The sequence below is a fragment of the Opisthocomus hoazin genome, chromosome W (genome assembly GCF_030867145.1).
Source record: "Opisthocomus hoazin isolate bOpiHoa1 chromosome W, bOpiHoa1.hap1, whole genome shotgun sequence".
Taxonomy (NCBI): Eukaryota; Metazoa; Chordata; class Aves; order Opisthocomiformes; family Opisthocomidae; genus Opisthocomus; species Opisthocomus hoazin.
Window position 1 is genome coordinate 24453562 of NC_134453.1, and position 21424 is coordinate 24474985.

General features: G+C 39.6%; 1 protein-coding gene across 2 annotated transcripts in view; it reads right to left on the reverse strand.

The window, feature by feature from the left end:
- LOC142365616 (ubiquilin-1-like) overlaps positions 1-12382 on the reverse strand; it is a 46033-nt gene extending 33651 nt beyond the window's left edge. For both annotated transcript variants that reach the window (XM_075446573.1, XM_075446572.1), the window contains exon 1: positions 12122-12382. In XM_075446573.1, the coding sequence (XP_075302688.1) occupies positions 12122-12280 (159 nt within the window). In that variant the 5' untranslated portion in view covers positions 12281-12382. The remainder of the gene's footprint in view (positions 1-12121) is intronic.
- Between the last annotated feature and the right edge of the window lie 9042 nt (positions 12383-21424).

Below are 21424 nucleotides of genomic sequence, written 5' to 3' on the forward strand. Positions count from 1 at the left end.
AGATTTCTATGATGGCATGACTGGCTGGGTAGATGAGGGGAGAGCCGTGGATGTTGTCTACCTAGACTTCAGCAAGGCATTTGACACTGTCTCCCATAACATCCTCCTAGGGAAGCTCAGGAAGTGTGGGCTGGATGAGTGGTCGGTGAAGTGGATTGAGAACTGGCTGAATGGCAGAACTCAGAGAGTTGTCATCAGCGGCACTGAGTCTAGTTGGAGGCCTGTAACTAGTGCTGTCCCCCAGGGCTCAGTACTGGGCCCAGTCTTGTTTAACTTCATCAATGACCTGGAGGAAGAGTTAGAATGTACCCTCAGCAAGTTTGCTGATGACAGAAAACTGGGAGGAGTGGTCGATACACCAGAAGGCTGTGCTACCATTCAGTGAGACCTGGACAGGCTGGAGAGTTGGGCAGAGAGGAACCTGATGAAATTCAACAAGGGCAAGTGCAGGGTCCTGCACCTGGGGAGGAACAACCCCATGCACCAGTATCAGATCTGCTGATGAGCAGCTCTGCAGAGAGGGACCTGGGTGTCCTGGTGGATGACAGGTTAACCATGAGCCAGCAGTGTGCCCTGGTTGCCAAGAAGGCCAATGGGATCCTGGGGTGCATTAGGAGGAGTGTGGCCAGTAGGTCGAGGAAGGTTCTCCTCCCCCTCTACACTGCCCTAGTGAGGCCTCATCTGGAGTACTCTGTCCACTTCTGGGCTCCCCAGTTCAAGAAAGATGAGGAGCTACTGGAGAGAGTCCAGCAGAGGGCTACGAGGATGGTGAGGGGACTGGAGCATCTCTCCTACGAGGAGAGGCTGAGGGAGCTGGGCTTGTTCAGCCTGAAGAAGAGAAGGCTGAGAGGGGACCTAATAAATGTTTATAAATATCTCAAGGGTGGATGTCAGGAGGATGGGGCCAGACTGTTTTCAGTGGTACCCAGTGACAGGACAAGGGGCAATGGGCACAAACTGAAGCACAGGAAGTTCCATCTGAACATGAGGAAGAACTTCTTCCCTCTGAGGGTGACGGAGTACTGGAACAGGCTGCCCAGGGAGGTTGTGGAGTCTCCTTCTCTGGAGATATTGAAAACCCACCTGGACAAGGTTCTGTGCAGCCTGCTGTAGGTGACCCTGCTTCGGCAAGGGGGTTGGACTAGATGACCCACAGAGGTCCCTTCCAACCCCTACTATTCTGTGATTCTGTGATTCTGTAATATTTAGACTTGCAAGCTTTCTACGAAGTAATTTAATCCGTTCCTGCCTGAAGTGAATTACTTACCTAAATTATTCAGACATTGCAGTGGGTTGACCTTGGCTGGCTGCCAGGTGCCCACCAAACTGCTCTATCACTCCCCCTCCTCAGCTGGACAGGGAAAGACAGAAAATATGATGAAAGGCTCATGGATCAAGATAAGGACAGGGAGATCACTCAACAAATTACCATCACAGGCCAAAAAAGACTCGACTTAAGGAAATTAATTTATTGCCAATCAAATCACAGTAGGATAATGAGAAATAAGAACAAAGCTAAAAAACACCTTCTCCCCACCCCTCCCTTCTTCCTGGGCTCAACTTCACTCCCGATTTTCTCTTCCTACTCCCCACCCGAGCAGCACAGGGGGACAGGGAATGGGGGTTGCGGTCAGTTCATCACACTTTGTCTCTGCCTTTCTTTTGTCCTCCTGTTCTTCCCCTGCTCCAGCATGGGGTACCACCCATGGGAGACTGTCCTCCATGAACTTCTCCAATGTGGGCTGCAGTTCTTCACAAACTGCTCCAGCATGGGCCCTTTCCATGGGGCACAGTCCTTCAGGAACAGACTGCTTCAGTGTGGGTATCCCGTGGGGCCATAGGTCCTGCCAGAAAACCAGCTCCAGCGCGGGCTCTCTACAGGGTCACAGCCTCCTTTGGGCATCCCCCTGCTCCAGCATGGGGTCCTCCCCGGGCTGCAGATGGATATCTGCTCCACCGTGGCTTTCCATGGGCTGCAGGGACACAGCCTGCCTCACCATGGTCTTTTCCATGGGTTGCAGGGGAATCATTGCTCTGGTGCCTGGAGCACCTCCTCCCTCTCCTTCTTCCCTGACCTTGGTGTCTGCAGAGTTGTTTCTCTCACATAGTCTCACTCCTCTCTCTTCCGGCTGCTGTTGTGCAGCAGTTTTTACCCCTTCTTAAATATGTTATCACAGAGGCACTACCAACATCTCTGATTGGTTCAGCCTTAGCCAGCGGTGGGTCCGTCTGGGAGCCAGCTGGCACTGGCTCTATCAGACATGGGGGAAGCTTCTGCCACCTTCTCAGAGAAGCCACCCCTGCAGCCCCCCTGCTACCAAAAGCTTGCCATGCAAACTCAATACAGACATGTTTATCCATCCTGTTCTCAGAGGTCCGCAGTGATAGAGACTCCATAGCTTTCTTCTAAGAAATTTCAGTGCTTCACTATCCTATTCTTCATTGTCCTGTCCACCATGGACACAGCAAATAGATTGTTTTTCTCAGAATAAAGGGTTGCAGTACAGCTAATCTTTCCTTGAGCACTGTGTTTCCTAATCTAATAATTTCCACCACTCTGGAGGTTCAAATCCAACCATATCTTTCTTTAAGTGTAGAGCTCAAAACTGGCCACAATATTCCATATTAATTCTTATCCATACTTAGAACAAAAGGATAAATTCCACATCTTGCAATCTATAATCCCATTTATAAGTTAGAAAATCTATACAGGGAAAATAACAGTTTAACAGTGCTGACTTATTTAACAGCTATAACCTCTAGACCCTTTTCTGCAGAGGAATTATGTAGGCAGTTGCTTCCCACTCTGCATTTTTCTGGTTAATTATTCTTAAGAATATTGTCATGGTTTAATCCCAGCCAGCAGTTAAGCCCCACACAGCCGCTCACTCACTCCCCCACAGTGGGATGGAAGAATCAGAAGGGTATAAGTGAGACAACTCATGGGTTCAGATACAGACAGTTTAACAGGTAAAGCAAAAGCTGTGCACGCAAGCAAAGCAAAACAAAGAATTAATTCAGTACTTCCCATCAACAGGCATGTGTTTAGCCATCTCCAGGAAAGCAGGGCTCCATCATGCATAACAGTTACTTAGGAAGACAAACACCATAACTCCAAATATCCACCCTCCCCCCTTCCTTCCCACAGCTTTTATTGCTGAGTATGATGTCATATGGTATGGAATATCCCTTTAGTCAGTTGAGGTCAGCTGTCCCAACTTCTGGTGAAGAAGCAGAAAAGGCCTTGACACTATGTAAGCACTGATCAGCAATAGCTAAAACATCCCTGTTATCAACACTGTTTTCATCACAAATATAAAACATAGTCACATCAAGCTACTGTGAAGAAATTTAACTCTATCCCAGCCAAAACCAGTACAAATATACGTTCCATTGCAACATAAAACCAGCAGAAATCCTCATAATTTGGTACAAAGTAAATGCATAAGAATAAAGAACTACCATACTGTGCCAGACCAGAGAGTAATGATGTTTACCCAAACTCATTTACTATCACATTTTCCACAATAGGTTGTTACAGTGAATTCCACAACTTAGTTGTCTTCAGAATGCTGATGCAGCAGTATAATCAACATTGTTTACTTTATCCTAAACCTTGCTACACATTTTTAGAAGCAGCTATTAATCCATGCGGTTAAGGAAACAAGACACTTATAGATCTTAACCACACGGTATCTAATATTGCCAGTATGCAGGTATCAAACCATATACACTTCCCTTTCTCTACTAACATGCAGCCATGGTAATTAGATGATCTGTAAAAACAGCACTACAGTAAGAAATGAATATAATGGCCTGTGTACCAGGACCACAAAAGAACTCCTACAATAATGAATGTGGATGATCCACATGTGCAAGGGATCTCTTTCCAGCCAGCATAAGATGACTATTATGAATATCGAGCCACACTTTTTTCTAACTGAAGCATATCTACATTAAGAGCCCAACAGAGCTGCAAAAAAAGTGTCAGGTCTCTTCATCAGCATCACTTGCATTCAATACAACCCCGAGACTTCTGAATGAGAAGGTATGAACAGAACCAGCCCTTCTGTTTGATGTTTCATCCACAACAGAAGACCGTACAAAACCCAGGTTACCATCTAAGATATTCTGCAAATGAGTCACCTGATCACTGTTAACAAAGATACCATCAATAACAGATTAGCACATCTACAGTACACCTTACTTTTTGCTGAGGCAGAGGTTAGAGAACCATTTATGTATCTGTCCAAAAGAATTCTGAAAACCATTTTCAATACAAGTGTGGGGTTTTTTGTCTTAAATTGACAGTATCTAATATATTGCTTCTGAAAAAAGAAAATATCAAAAGATTAATACAATTCAGTCTTCAGCATCACCCAACCTCTGCCAATACTGAAAGATTAGCCCTAGGCTAAGTTTGACACAAATCACTACTGGTTGTATTGCAAAATATAGTTGGGGAGGGTGGAAGAGAGGACTTTTTACCATCCTCTGTGGGCAAAGATTTCTCTTCGTTATTCTTCACCTCTCACTGTTAACCGTAACTAAACTGCAAGGCCATTCCCCCATAGCAAACAGCAAAAAAAAAAAAAAAAAGTTTCTTTAAATTCAAACAGTGAAAGGACAAGAGTAATAACAAGCAATTGTATTCTTATTCCCATAGGTCTTACCTGTGTAGCTGTCATAGGACTCCACCACTCTTACTGGCAACAAAGAGTTCAGGGAATGAGGTGCCCCAGTGCCACGGTAATGAAAACAGCATAAACTCTGGAAACTGTTAGATGTGAGTAGTGAAGACAACTAGCTCAATTTTCTTTACCCTAAACAGAACTTTAAGTGTCAATCCAGTACGCATCATCTCAGTGTCTCAAATTAAACATATGCAATTGACAGCAAATGGAAGAAGGGAAAGTAGACAACAATGAGAATTCATACATATTAAGGCAGTTGTAAGAAAAGAATCTTTGGAGTAGTTAAATCTTCAATTTGTACAACTGAACTATATAACACTATCAGTAAAACAGAGATAATGCTTTATAATAGTTTGGCACTTCAGGAAACCAGAAGCAGGTAAAGTTCAAGGTCTTGCCAGCTGGTTGCAAATGATGAACATTTCCATCTAATTCTCCTACTGTACTAACTCTTCCCTTTTTATTAATATGTAGATACTACAAGCAATGGTTTTAGTCAATTTGTTAAAGCCTTAACTAAAGTGGATTAATCCAGGGTCACAGCCTCCTAAAAGCATAAAAACTTGTCAATTTGACATGAATTAGAGCAGATCTGAAGCTAGTCTTGAAGTGCCTTGCCTGTATTACCATTTCACCTTAAGTTAACTTCTTTCTATAAAGAACTCCCCCCTCCTTTTTTTTTTTTTTTAGGGGGGGTGCGTGTGTTTGTTTCTTTTGTTTTTAAGGACAGGAACAGTATAGGTTTTTTTACCCTGAGAATGTTTTTAGCAGCACTCTACCACTTCTTGTTTACACACTCAATGATTTCCATACCAAATATCCTTAAATTCACATGATGTTAAAACCCAGTACTCTTAACAATAGAACTCCGCTCTTTTGTTCTACAGTAACAGAAGAGAACAAGTTCCACAAGTCAAGTTAGAACTTATTACACCTGCTCAACTTGATTGCCTCTGAAGGTTTTTGACATGCGTAGGTGATGTAGTCTGTTGATGCACAGTTTGGGGGGGAAGCAAAGAGAATCCAACTTGCACTCATAGCTGAGCTAATTCTAGTAAACATTTTGTCACTGAACAAAGACAATGTCTTTGTATACACATGAAGTAGAACAGCTGACTAAAAAGGAGACACTTCTGCACAGTCACTTCACAGATTAGATCCATATTTTAAACATTAGAATAGAATCATTCAGTTGGAAGGGACCTAAAACAATCATCCAGTCCAAGTGCCTGACCACTTCAGGGCAGACCAGAAGTTCAAGCATATTATTAAGGGCATTGTCCAAATGCCTCTTAAACACTGACAGGCATGGGGCATCAACCACCTCTCTAGGAAGCCTGTTCCAGTGTTTGACCACCCCCTCGGTAAAGAAAAGCTTCCTAATGTCAAGTCTGAACCTCCTCTGATGCAGCTTTGAACCATTTCCATGCATCCTGTCGCTGGATCCCAGGGAGAAGAGCTCAGCACCTCCCTCTCCACTTCCCCTCATCAGGAAGCTGTAGAGAGCAATGAGGTCGCCCCTCAGCCTCCTTTTCTCCAAACTAGACAAACTTAGCCTCTCCTCATAGGACATGCCTTCCAGTTAGTTAACTTATTAACATCTGATAAGTTGGCCCAGGAAGGTCCCATTAAAAAAAGTTATCCTAGGTAAAGTAGAAAAACTCAAACTATCATCTTTTGATATGTTACCACTATATAATGATTCAAAAGCTTTTTGCTGACTCAAAGTATGCCATCAAAAACAGCAACTGTAGCAGCATTAATGCCCATTCACATTACAAAGTGCTGTGAAAGAAAACAAAAATGAGACATACTTTCCCAATTCCTCTCAACCTTGGTTTAATATGATATATTAAAAAAAAATAAATTACATTAACAGTCCAAAAGAGGCCTCAAGGAATTAAACATCCAACTCCCACTGAAAAACAATGTAAAACAGGCTCCTAAAACTGTGATTGTTTTGAAAATATTCTCTAGATGACAATAAAAAAAAACAACAAACAACAAAATTGCTGACTCGTCCCAAACCAAACTCTGTTTTGAACACAGGATAGAACTTTTGACACTGCCTATGGTTTACAGCAGATAAAGCATAGCTGGAAAGCTCACCCAAATAAGGCTTCTATAGAAGCCTTTTCATTCAGTCTTTCATGACTTGTCAGAGAGTTACAATCTTCCTGTGCCTAGAAGTCAGCCCTTGCCAATTATGCATGCTAGTTACACAACCAAATTGTTTCCTCAAATCTCCACAATCAAACCAATCCTATAAAAAAAAATATTTTAAGAAACAAATTTCAGTTCTTGATGACTTTACAAAGCTAGTAGTCCAGAAAAGAAAACTGAGGTAGTGCTATCGAGTGGAAAGAGAACTCATGTTCTAGCCAGTTCTATTCCTTCCAGATAACTTTCAGCAAACCAGTCCTCTATACTTTGACTTAGGAAGAGGGATTAGCAACAGTTACTTTCTCTGTAAAAGCACTTCACAACCTACAGATGGAAACAGAGCAAGCCTGACGTGGAACAACTCACTTAGACTGCAAAGGGATATAAAAAGGATTATGTGTAAATAGCGATTTTTGCAGTAGAGCTGTGATTTGATAACCTACTGTACTGGGTTTGTATGGCAAACTTTTGGTAGTGGGGGGAGGCTTTAGGGGTGACTTCTCTGAGAAGGTGGCAGAAGCTTCCCCCATGTCTGATAGAGCCAGTGCCAGCTGGCTCCAAGACGGACCCACCGCTGGCTAAGGCTGAGCCAATCAGAGATGTTGGTAGTGCCTCTGTGATAACATATTTAAGAAGGGGTAAAAACTGCTGCACAACAGCAGCCGGAAGAGAGAGGAGTGAGACTATGTGAGAGAAACAACTCTGCAGACACCAAGGTCAGGGAAGAAGGAGAGGGAGGAGGTGCTCCAGGCACCAGAGCAATGATTCCCCTGCAACCCATGGAAAAGACCATGGTGAGGCAGGCTGTGTCCCTGCAGCCCATGGAAAGCCACGGTGGAGCAGATATCCATCTGCAGCCCGGGGAGGACCCCATGCTGGAGCAGGGGGATGCCCAAAGGAGGCTGTGACCCTGTAGAGAGCCCGCGCTGGAGCTGGTTTTCTGGCAGGACCTATGGCCCCACGGGATACCCACACTGAAGCAGTCTGTTCCTGAAGGACTGTGCCCCATGGAAAGGGCCCATGCTGGAGCAGTTTGTGAAGAACTGCAGCCCACATTGGAGAAGTTCATGGAGGACAGTCTCCCATGGGTGGCACCCCATGCTGGAGCAGGGGAAGAACAGGAGGACAAAAGAAAGGCAGAGACAAAGTGTGATGAACTGACCGCAACCCCCATTCCCTGTCCCCCTGTGCTGCTCGGGTGGGGAGTAGGAAGAGAAAATCGGGAGTGAAGTTGAGCCCAGGAAGAAGGGAGGGGTGGGGAGAAGGTGTTTTTTAGATTTGTTAAGTCAACCGTCAGGGAAGTCAATATACTTTCTTCTAAAGATTTCTATGCTATCAAACAGCAAATTACCATTGTTCTAAATCACTTTTAATAGTTTCCCAACTCTGAGAAAAATCAAATTACTTAAGTGCTGAATAGTTAATCAAACAGGGTTTCTTTATTTCAAAGAAATGTGAACAATCATAGCATATTACAAGGTTGACTCCATAAACAGTCACACAGAAGTAACAATGATGTGCTTTAGTGCACTGAGACATAAGATGGTGAAAAAAACCCAGTGCTTTAACTTTGGTGCTAAACAATTCATGCACTCAAGTTCCTTTAGTGTCAACAGAAAGCTAAATCGTAATCTGAGAATCTTCTGAGAAAGATGAACAGATTGGACTATATTAGTTCCAACCTCTTTTGGTCATACCCTTCAAAAATCCCTGGTTATGTTAAAAGAACTGAAATTAAGCCCTCCTTATGAAATAAAGTATTATAAGAAATATTAAAAGCATACAGAAGTTAGGAAAGATGTTCCACTGTCAAATTGTCCAATGCTCCCCTTAACAAGTACATGTAATCTTTATATGCCAAACATGGCTAACTTGTGATTGTGAAAACCAGGCACAAATCTGAAACACTGGATTTAAAGTTTCAACAATAATATTTATTCAAATTTTAAACAGAGAATACAACTCTAACCAGATCTCCACTTGTCAATGAACAGAGTCCCAACACAATGTATACATTTTCACATATAGTTCAGTAGGTGAGTTTATAATTCAGTGTAGTACAGAGAGCACAATTTTCAGGTATATAATTAGTTTTAAAATATATTACACACTGATAATAATCATCTATTACTACTGAAAACTATATTCCTCACTGAAGAAAGGTTGACATTAAATAGAGAAAAAAATAAACTGGTTTCTATGGTTATATGAACTAAATAAACTTGATTTCACTAACTTTGAAACAGACATTACCCTGAAATTTTCAGATAATCACAGGATTGACAGTAATTCTCTGCAAGAGCTGCAGGACTTCAAAATTAATAGCACACATTTGCTACATCCAAACTGTTCGCCTAATAATTAAAAATATGAAGCAATCTATGTTATTCTCTAAGAGTTACAGTGTTCACAAAATGCATAATTTGATATCTTAAAGTCTGCATACATTCTGGTGGATAGTAACTCTGAATCAATTACAATTACATCTTGAACTTTGCCAATGTTGTTATGTTGGCATTCCAAGAATGCCTACAGGGTAAAGAGACTAAATGCAGAAAGTAAAACTGCTTTTAATGGTACCGGTTCCAACACCTCATCACTCAAAGAATTCAAGTCATTCACTAAGAAGAGACAGTAATGCATAAGTAGTCTGTAACATGACTGCTCACTCTCTATGTTTATGAGTTTTACCAAAACACACTGTTAAGTCAAGCCCACAGAACCCACAAAATAAAACAAAGGAAAAAAATGACAGACAGAGCTAACTGAGCTAAAGTCTCCTGTGTACTGGGCATTTCAAATCAGCAGGCTTATAGGTATTTATCTTTATATACCATGAAAAGAAGTCCTTGTACAGAGCAGTGTATGGGTCTGCAAGTTCAATATCATACCAAGTCAAGAAAGCAAATATTTGGTCCTTGTTCTAATATTGAGCCAAGCCATGCTCAGCATAATCAAATAAAATTCATGGAAAATAAAGACAGATGGCCAACACCTACAATCAACTGACCTCCCAGAGCAGTTTGGTACTTGAAGGTTATTTTCCATTCTAACCTACATACTTCCTATTCTTAGAGGCACAACGCAGGATCAGCATTAACAAACTATGTAACTGAAGTCTTCCAACACAGGAAAACCTTCCTCAACTTTGAAGGGTTGCAAACCTGACTTACATCAATGGAGCAACATAAATTACACTTTGTGTAGCCCTAAATTTAGCCCAAATAACCCAAAATATTTGTCTAAAACTCTTAGGGTTTTGTTTTGGCTGTATTCTGAAGTGACTGTAAACAAAAACAAGTCACAATATTAACTACAGGAACACACAGCAAAATAAAAGCTATTCAGTTGTACAAGTTTAGACCTTCCCCCCAAATATTGGCAGACATTGCCAGCTTGCCTGTACCAACAGAACAACGCACTTGCTGATCCCATATGCATTTGAACAGATGCTCAATTTGTTTATTTGAGGCTAACCTATTTTCAGGGCTGGCTCTAGAAATATCACATCTATTGTTATTATGCTAACATATTGTTATTATGCTATATAATGCTTATTATTAACAACAACTTATTTTGACAGTTTAAGAAAAACAGCCAATACTAGTCACACTACAGTCCTGCATATTTTTTGTTCTAGCTGTAACTTTGTCCAGGAATCAAAGCAAATAGCAGACCCACAGGGGCAGCAGCAGTCTTACTTCACAGGAAGATTCTTAGTTCACAGGAAGATTCAACTGCAGATCTGTTAATATCAGCTCAAAGGACAATATTTAAAGTTTAAGATATCTATAGACAATTAAGACATTTTAAAGCAATATGTTCTATTAATCACTTAAAAATTTATGATTGCTTTCAGAAAAAATTTATGGTTTTGTTAGCCTGTATAACTATTTCAGTTTTTAAGACAACCATCTAGTAGAAAAACCTGATACTCCCATTGGGACTCACATTTCAAATCATGTTGCTGAAGTTTGATATATTACAAATTCACATCTTAAATGAGTTTTTTATAATTCCTGAAGTTGCCAATATTATTGCAATCAAACTGCTTTTCAGGAGAAATGTGAGCCTTAAATTAGAACCAGAATGTTTTATAAAAAACAAAACGCAACTACAAACAGTTTTACAATTAGGTGACGCAAGACTCTGTAAAATGTATAGAGCCAGCACCCTGGCTAGAACACTCAGAGTTTTTTAACTGACTTTTTGCATTTCCCCTCTGAAAACCATGTGTCTTCTGACTCATCAGCAACTAATGATTTAAACTCTTACATATGTAACCGTTTTTTCGGTGAGGCTTGCAGTTACCAACTGCACAAAAAAATAATGATATCAATTTGCATACACTGAATTTCAGAAAAATTTTATAGAAAAATGAAGTAAGCTCTGAATCTCCTTCAGGGAACTTCACCTTTTCAAGTATTTTAGCACAACAATATCTACATCCTTCACAAGTAGGAGAGACTAGCTTTATAGATATCTGCCTTATGCTTTGACCACACCTTTCCTATGATTTGTAGCCTCCTAATCTAAACAAATTAAATCCTGGTAAATATTCACATGGAAGGCCTCCAAAAAACTTAAGTGCTGCAGGAAATAGTGTCAATGATTCAGTAAGTACCACTGTTTCTCTTGAACCAAAGGCACAATGAGATACTAACTTTCATAAAAACTTAGAAGAAAGACCCTAACAATTCAGAGTTATCAGACACTAGTACACTGAAGCACAACAGAAGCTGTGCTTTATTTATAGTAGAAGTTTTATACAATCTAAAGATGTGGCTTTTCTAAAATTAAGAGATCTTTGCCATAGTCTACTTGCTGTTTCTAAAGCCAATTTTAGATCAAGATAATTATTGGCACTATATCACTGCCACGTAGGTGACTGCATATGTTTTCTACAGTTGCACTAGTTAGCCAGCGAGCCTCCTACTGTCAGGCTGAGTCAGCTCGGCAGGGCAACTCAGAATTACGAAACGAGCTACCTCCCGGGCCGGCTCTAAGCATCGCAACAGGGAGGAGCCGTAGAGGAGACGACACAGAAGGTTTCTTCATCACTCCCGATAGCCACAGTTAGCAGCGGCCCTCCACAAGGCCGAACCAGCCCCGATACTCGCCCAACAGTGCCGAGAACAGCTCGGATAAGCAGAAGCTGCTTTGTCATCACGAAGGGCCCTTATCCTCCAGTGTGGGAGGCAGAAACCACAGGCCAGGGATCTTCCCCCGTCTGCGCTCCCCACCCACTACCCCCAACCTCTCACCTGCTGGATACTGCTGGTCTCGGGCACAGCGAACTCTTCCTTCTCTTTGGGAGTCTTCACTGTGATTTTGATGATCCGCGGCTCGGCAGCAGTGAAGCCCTGAGCGGAGGACTCAGAGGAACTGTGGGCCCCCGCGGAACTCTCCGCGCTCTCCGACATGGCGGACGAGGCCTGACTCGCTCCAACCACACGGTTCCAGGCGAGTCTTCCGCGCCGCAACCTCGCTCCCAAAGCGGCGGACAGAAACAACTCGGCTCACCCACAGGCGCACACTGATGACGTCCCGAACCGGGGAAGTTACTGGAAAGGGGGAGCTGTCTCCTCGGGTGTGGATTTGCCTTCAGCGCGCTTGCGCGCTAGGGGCAGTAGTTTGAAGATTTTAAATCTTAAAAAGAGACAGTGACAAATAATTCCTTAAACTGCCATATGGAAGTTTTAAATTTGTTTTCCGATGTAGTCAGGTGACTTCATTACTCTGAAGTTCCAAGTAAATACATTAAAAATGTTATTATGAGTTTTACAATATTAAAGTGTTGATGTCTTACATATTATTACACTATTACTTGCATATAATATACTGCACAATGATATTGTATGAAGTAACAAAGCTATACCATGACCTGTATGACTTTCATGTTAAAATGAGAGGGAGAAAAATTATATACAGCTTCTGAACCTATGTAAAGAGAGATCATAAAAATACCTTTTGCTTCTAGGTTACTTGTTTAGCATCAGCTTAAGGGTAAAACTTTATATCTCAAATAACCTTTTACTACTTTAAAAATAGAATTACTATGGAAGCATTCCATAGCTGGAAATCAGATTTTCCTCAAACTTGGACAAAAAAAGACACTCACCCACCCCATGCACCCCCCATACCACCCCCCCTTAATCCATACTCAAATTTAGTATCACCAAATTAGGTCCTTTCCCAAAACATTAGTGATTTTCCTATCCATCAGACAGGAAATTCTAGATTCCTATCCCTGTTTTAGTATTAAATATACATATGGCTTCAAATTCTAGAGTCAAATGTCCTTTCTTCCTTATCCTTAAGTTATCCTGGAATTACCTTTTCCTACAATAGTCTGATTAATCAAGTGATTTGTTGACTTGGTCTACTATTGGGATAATTTCTCAGAAACTGTTTAAATTGGTTCAGTAAATTTTTACTAAACCAATTAAAAACATGTTAAAAAGTTTTAAAACTGGAATAGCAAAAACTGGCTAAAGCCTATCCCAAGTTTTGTCTGTCCTAGAGCTTCAATTTGTTACAGTAAAAATTATTTCAGGCGTATTTAACCACTGAGCCTTTCCTTGGTCATGCTGTTTCCTTTTCCACACATTAGAACTTGACCCTACAAAGTGTTGAATTCTGATCCAGCAGAGCACTTTGACACATGCTAATGATATATTGTCCTATTGACTGGCAGAATGAGGGCCATTATGAAATAACATTTTGCACTGTAATCAAATAGTGATTTCAAGCAGGAAACAGATCAAAGGACAAGGAGGTGTTCCTCGTCCATGGCTCTTAGTTTATATGCTAGCTTATGCTGACTGTATAACTTTACACTGCTGTATGATATTATTACTTGGAGTACTGAAATAGCACAAATGCTACCTTCTTTAACTTAGTGGAGATTTACAAATTTTCATATCAAATGAAACATATTTTCAAATATATCAAGTGGTGAAGTGGGATAGGAGGACTGAGATCAATTGTTGAACAATGAGAACTGTATTCAGTATTGCCCGAAGCAGAAGTGTGTCTATTTCTTTAGCACTTAAAAACAGAATAAGCTTTTTATGAGGAGATGAACATGCACTTTTAGAATACAGCTTCTTTCTCCTTTTGATATAATTCCTTCTGCTGCTAATCAACAAGCATTATACAAGCTAATTTTCATTTATGTCAAACTCAATAAGACAACAAAAAATACTGTTCCACAGTGCTGGGGGGGACGATGACATACAGACACCTTTTACTGATGGTCGGGGAGGGGGAGGAAATCTATGTCAAGGAGGGACAGAAGGGTAATCTAAAATTTACAGGAAGACGAATTTAAAGAATAGTGGAAGCCAATCTGTTGGCTTTTGGCTTTGAGACATCTGAAGTAATACAGCTTTGAATTCTTATCTCTAAATATAATTTAATAATTTAGTGATGACTTGAAACAGTGATTGGATTTCAGGAAAAGCTATATCCTGGATTTCCCAATTCAAAATTGCTCACAAATATGAATATATTGAAATAAGGTATATCATAAAATTACAAGCCTTGTTTGGGGAAAAGAAATATTTCTTAAGGAACAGCAGATAATGAAAAACAAGCAACCAAAAAAAGAATTGGAGTTTTTTAATGTGAATTAGACTATTAAAAAGACAGTTTACTTTGATCCACCTAGTAATGTTTTATCTATTAGGACGAGATGCTGCAGTTACTATTTGGTCACAGAGTACATAGTTCTGAAAAGTAGTATCAGTGCAGTTTACACCAATTCCAAAGTGTCGTCAATCCCCAGGATGTGGTATTTGGAAGTGAATTTTGAAGAGCTGGTCAGAACAACCACCACCACCACACAAACAAACACACACACACAACCACAAAACCACAACAATCTAGGACAAATAAGTCAGTGAAGCTACAGCAAGACTTCCAGTATTATTGTAAAATTTAAATAATTTTGGACTATTAGCTACAATTTCTATTTTCTTGAAGTTTTATTCCACTGTTAGCACCTTCATGCTATTAATTTTCAGAAGTCACTGATAAATAAAATTTTAACAGATTCATGATATCAAGAAATCAATTGATAAAGACTTTTTTCCTGCTTTCCTTTCCTATCTCCCAATGAAGTGCAATCTTCATACATATCTTGCTTTGGAAATTCCTCAGTGCTTCACTGCATAAAAAAAAAGTTGGTTTTTTTTCTTTTTTCTAATTTTCTGTTTTTAGAACTACAGCCATATTGCTTTGTTTCCTCCTTATTCTTTTCTCTGGTTCTTTCCTTCCAACTTCTGTGTTCTCTTCTGACTGCCCAGGTACCTAATAGGGTTTTGCTAACCCAATTTAAGTCAGGCAGCTCCTATTTGTAGTACTCCATCAACTATCCCAATATAAGTAAGATCCCAGGATTTAGTACTAAATTCAGTGCTGCACAAACAATTCTGCATTTTCATAGCCATATATCACATTCACTGACAGTACTCATGGGGCAAAAAAAAAAAGTTTTAATTTTGTCTCTTAGCACAAGATTATCTGTTTACTACTGAGCATGCTCTGAGGCAAGACTGGGCATTTTTCAGAGCAAAAAGATACAAAAGCTCTTTTTACATTGTAGTTGCATGTGCTAGATTCTGCATCTTGCAATTGAAACTCATGTATATACACACACAATGGAAATAAAAGGATACAGATGTGCTATACAGGGAGAGGAAATAATGACTGTTGACATTAATTAGATTCAGATTTAGCCATGGGGAGATGGCTTTACATGAGCTGCCTCATTTTTGGTTTTGATTTGGTGAAACTTTCACCATTTGCATACTAATGCATTTGTATTTTGATAGTCATCAAATGAAGTATTCTTAATTGAGAAATTTTAAGAAAGCAAGAATTCAAACATACAAATGGAAGAGTAAGTTTTATGGAATGATGAAAAACTAATTATCACATTTCAATTAAAGTTTAAGCTTTGCTAGAATACTAGTTTTCTATTTTTTCTTTAGCAGAAAGTGCAACAAATCAATTATTCAGAATGTTAGTCAAACCAGTAATTGTTAATTTCTCTTCAAAAAACTGCATAGTTGAGCAGGGGGGGGTTTGTTTGGTTGGGTTTTTTTTTATTTGCTTTGAATTTGGTGACAGAGGAGATCACCTGCACTGGTCAGATTCTGAATGCCTTTTTCCTTTTTTCCCACCCTATGAGAGAATTAAAAAAAATGTTTAGCTAATATACTAGACATGACACTTTATATCTGTAGTTATTTTCCATATTAAAGTAGTATAAATAAACAACAAAAAGACTCAGGATTTGTTTAAGCTGCATACTTTTGTAAAATTATACAAGTATATTTATACGGGACACAAACCCATCTGAACACCAGATACCAATATATAAATTAATAGTCAAGGCACTTATAGGATACACAACTGAGATAACATCTGGGAATAAAACCCACATTGGTTTGTTGCTTGCCTTTTTTTTTTTTTTTTGCTTGTTTTTTGTTTTGAACCCACTCACACACTTTTGGTTGTTTTTTTTTTAAAGGGCTTCCTAGTATTTCAAAGCAGTATTCCAGTAAAGAAGGCAAATCTGATGTTATTAAAGATAACACCACAAGAAAAGCGGTAGCATAAGAAGGGTTATCCTGGACAGCCTGGGAGGATTATAGGAGAGAATAATAAAAGCAGTAATGGCGAACCCTGCAAGGTAGATGAGACTGAATTTTCAAAAAAGAAAGATGTGTAAAGATAACATCATATTAGACAGGGGGGAGCAAAATGAGCAAGAGAGGGAATGATTCTGTAGTAATTATGAAGCATGAAACAAAGACCATTTTTTTTGTCAATTCTTTTATTCTGTTAATTTGTTATTACAATTAGTTGCAAAACATTTATTTTTCTTATTCAAAATTTTCTATTAACAGAGAAAAATACTAAACACTAGCAAAATTATGGAGAGCAGAGGAAGGCATAAAGACTGAAGTTGTAAGTCTGAACAGAGATGTGAATGAATGATAGTAACAGTAGATTTATTTTAGTTTAAATTAGTGGTATAAACACTCAGCTTTTCTGTAAGGGACTGAACAAGAACGTATATTTGGGAACTGCTGCAAGACAATCTTAAAAAGGAGCTCGCTCACTTGTAGTAAAGTTGTGCTCCTCAAGGTGAGAAAATCATGTCAAGATAACACAGGAATGACAAGAATGAGCTAATATCATCAGAGGTGACCAGGGGGATGTGGGAAAAAGAGACAAGGTTGCCCAAAGGTAGCCTAAGACTAATTAGCATGGTAAAAATCACACCCCTGGGAGGAGACCTTACATGTTGATGTAGGACCACCTTTGTATAATGAACTAATCACTAATCAGAACATGCGCAGGAGTACACCAGTTATGCAACTAAAAGTTGACCAATGAGCAAGTATTATGCAACTTCTTCTTTGTTGTAACCTGTATAAAAGTCTACAACTTCTCTGAAGAGGTGTGCTAGTTTTTGCACATTATCGCCTAGCACCCCTTTTTGTACAGAACTGCATTAAAGGTTAGAAAGTGGATCTCAACTCTGTGCTCATTGGCTCTGGCGCACCAGGCACGAACCTATTCCCGGATTAAGGGACAACAAAGTGACAAGAGAAAAAAAGACTAGATTAAGTACAGAACACCATGTAATGCTAGCCAAAGAACTTGATGTAATCAGAAAAGATTTTGTTGTTTCAGAAAGAGTAATTATGGCTTAATGAGTCAGCTTTCATGAATTTATAGTATTCCAACACAAATAGCATGTTACAGCTTGAAACAAAATTGCTTGCCAAAGACTACAGGTCTACCTGAAAAGTTTCCATTATAAACTATAGGATCTCCTTGTAACCTATGCAAAATGTCACAGTCAAAGAATGTGGAGTCCTGGCTGGACGAGAGGGGACATAGCTTGGTGTGTTGAGCAACCCAGGTTCCGATCCAGAGGTGAGCCTTGGGAGTGGCGGACACGGAACCCTGCTGGGAAGGTAGAGCGACAAGCTCGGGACACTGGAGCAGGGGGAACATCACCGTTTCCTGCCACACTGTCACTTCCTTCCTGCCACGCTGTCGTTTCCTGCCACAGCACTGTTTTCACTTCAAGATGCAGCTCTGCACCAATCACAACGAGTTGCAGTAGTTTTGCCTATATATGGATTGGGGGTTTGACTAATCAGATGCTGTAATGGTTTTGCTATATAAACCTTGTTTTTGCTGACTAATAAAGGTGAACGATCATACTCATATTGGGGTCACATCGTTACAACGTTTCCATAACCCACGCCAACAAAAGAAAAATACAAAAGTGTGTTAAATAAGCCATGCACAAGTATAAATCCTTATTCTCATGGAACCAAATAACTGCACTCTAAGTCCTCAGAAGTTTAAGCATCATACTATTTATATGAAAGTTAAGTGAAATTCCCTAACATGAGATGCATTCGCAGAAAAGTTGAACAAAACAGCATATGCACAATCAGCAAGACACTGATCTTATCACTCACGTTTCAACAGAATTTGCTCTGAATCTCCTACAAAGACTTGACTACATACAGAAATAAGATATAGAATATGTGAAAGAATACATGGCAAAAAAGGTCATGAAGTCTAAGTAAACAGGCAAGTATCATTTCTTAATAACTCAGTCATGTGAATTTTATTCTTGGGAAAGGAAACTTCTTTGCTACAAAAAAAAGTATCGGCGTGTTCTATGGAGCAAAAAATATTTCAATCAATCAATCAATCAATCACAAGCGTTTTCTGTTTAAAAAAAAAACCACAAATAAATACTGATTTAAATACTTCTTCCAGTAAAAGAATACAAACATTTTTTAAAAAATGTTCTTTTAAGATTATCATGCTTTTGATTCATGTTATCTTCTAATCAGGTGCTGTCTTCTAATCATTAAAGAAGTTTCATTAGGCAACTTTTTCACTTCAAAGTGACTCCCATCATACATGTCTGGTTGCGTTCATGAGATGTAGTTATCCATTCCACTGTAATTGGCGAGCTGGTCTCTCCTTTTTTCTCTTTCAAATATTTTGTGAACATCATCTTCCAGCCTACTGAAAAACCCTCCATCATGTAATCAAGTCTGAGATGAGTTCAGTTCCTGTCAAAAATTAAAAAACAAATATAACTTATTTCTCTTTACACATAAGTTAATACTGAAAAAATAAAAGTATATATATATATAGCTTGTCACAGAAAAGCACAAAACCCAGATATTTTGATGTTGTGTGTCATGAGAACACTGTGACTGCAAATTGCAAAATTTACTTCTTTAGCTTTCAAATAGTCTTAAAGGCTTTCTTAGAGTTAACTTTTGCTAAGTTCTCAGATACTAGAACTGCAGACATACAACTCCAGTAAATCTGCATCTGTCTGTACAAATTTTCCAAATGCATAACGGTCAGTTTTGGTATATATATGATTGATGCTACAGAGACTGACCACACCTTTTGCAGAAATAGCTACTGTCTTGGTTTCGGTTGGGACAGAGTTAATTTTCCTCCCAGTAGCTGCTGTGTTTTGGATTTAGTATGAGAAGAATGTTGATAACACTGATGTTTTTAATTGTTGCTAGGAAATCAAGGACTTTTTCCAGTTCCCCATATTCAGCTAATGAGCAAGTGTGCAGGAGCTGGGAGGGAGCATAGCCAGGCAGCCAGCCCAAGCTGGACAATGGAGATGTTCCATACCATAGACATCATGCTCAGTTTTTAAAAGGGGTTGGCTGGGGGGCAAGGAGTTTTTCTCTTTCCCGTGAGTTCAAATCCTCTCTGGTCCGTGAGTTCGGTCTTTTTTGGGAGTTTTGCAAAATTCGTGAAATCCGCATGTTCTGGGTTCAGTGATCACTGCTCAGGAAATGGCCGTGAATCAGTCATCGAGAGGTGAGAAAATTGTATTGTGTATAGTTTGTTTTGCATGTTCGTTATTACTATTATTATTAATGTTAGTATTAGTATTTCCTTTGTTGTCTTATTAAACTGTCTTTATCTCAATCCACAAGTTTTACCTTTTTTCCATTTCTCTTCCCCATCCTGCTGGGGGGGGAGAAGGGGTGAGTGAGCAGCTATCTAGTGCTTAGTTGCTGGCTGCCAGGTAAAAAACCAACAGCTACTTTCTAAACAGAGTTATTCTAACTAGTTTAATTTAAAAAAAATGAGAGTTACCTCATGTTTTTTAGGAAGATTATCTGAAAATGAATAAGAAAAAAAGAAGCGACAACAGTAAGTTGCTCAAATCTTGTACATCTTGCTATTAAAGCAAGGCATTGTGAAAAGTGGGGAGAAATATACTAGAGTTCTTCAGCATTATCTCTCATCTCAAAGTCACATTAAAAAAAAGAGACAAACTAAAGCATTAGAAGAAAAGATGAAACACTATATGTTAGGTCAAACCCTATATTTGCATCTTTTTCCAGATCTTTCAGACTATGTAATTAAAAGCAGCATACCATATGCATGTGCTTCAGTTAAAGTGGAAGGCAACATCTTTGGCACATGCATTATTTTTTTAAATTCTATTTAGGCTTTTTTAGCACATATCTTACTGTATACTTGAATGCCTTCCAGTTGCCTCTTCTTCAGATACTAACATTGTACTTTCATTTTTTTCCTCTATCCAGATTCTTCAGAAATAATGCATTTAATAAGTATTGTAAAATTTAGATTAAAATATCCTTTAAAAAACTCTTAGAAAAAATAAAATATTTTCTTTCTTTTACAGCCTCTATCAATTTCTTCCATAAAATTTGGAATCTCTGCTCTATGGACACAGACGAAAGAGTTATAAATGTGTAAAAATGAGCATAACACGTTCTTTCAACATTTGCTCATTTTAATAAAAGCCAGTACCATGAAGAAAGGCAAGCAGTGCCTTGCTAATACCCAGGGAACAGAGGAACTCAGTTGCCCAAGAAGTGCATGCTTACTACAACCCCCAAACCCCTCTATTTACAAAGGAAAACAAGAAAGAAAAAAAAAGTCACATTAAGAGTATTTGAGTCCCCCACCACTTCCCACCCTAGTAATATATGAAATTATGTTGTCCCTAATGTCTTCTAACACTAACTAGTCTACTGTTATGTTGTGGGTTTGCGTGGCAAGGTTTTGGTAGCAGGGGGGCTGCAGGGGTGGCTTCTGTGAGAAGCTGCTAGAAGCTTCCCCCATGTCTGATAGAGCCAATGCCAGCCGGCTCCAAGAGGGACCCACAGCTGGCTAAGGCTGAGCCAATCAGCGACAGTGGTAATGCCTCTATGATAACATATTTAAGAAGGGGTAAAAACTGCTGCATAACAGCAGCCGGAAGAGAGAGGAGTGACAGTACGTGAGAGACAACTCTGCAGACACCAAGGTCAGGGAAGAAGGAGGGGGAGGAGGTGATCCAGGCAGCCTGTGATGAAGACCATGGTGAGGCAGGCTATCCCCCTGCAGCCCATGGATGTCCATGGTGGAGCAGATATCCACTTGGGGATGACCTGTCCCAATCCGATATCAGGGAGGTTTCGATGCGATCCCAGGAGACGAGATTAAGACGCAAATGCAGTCATATG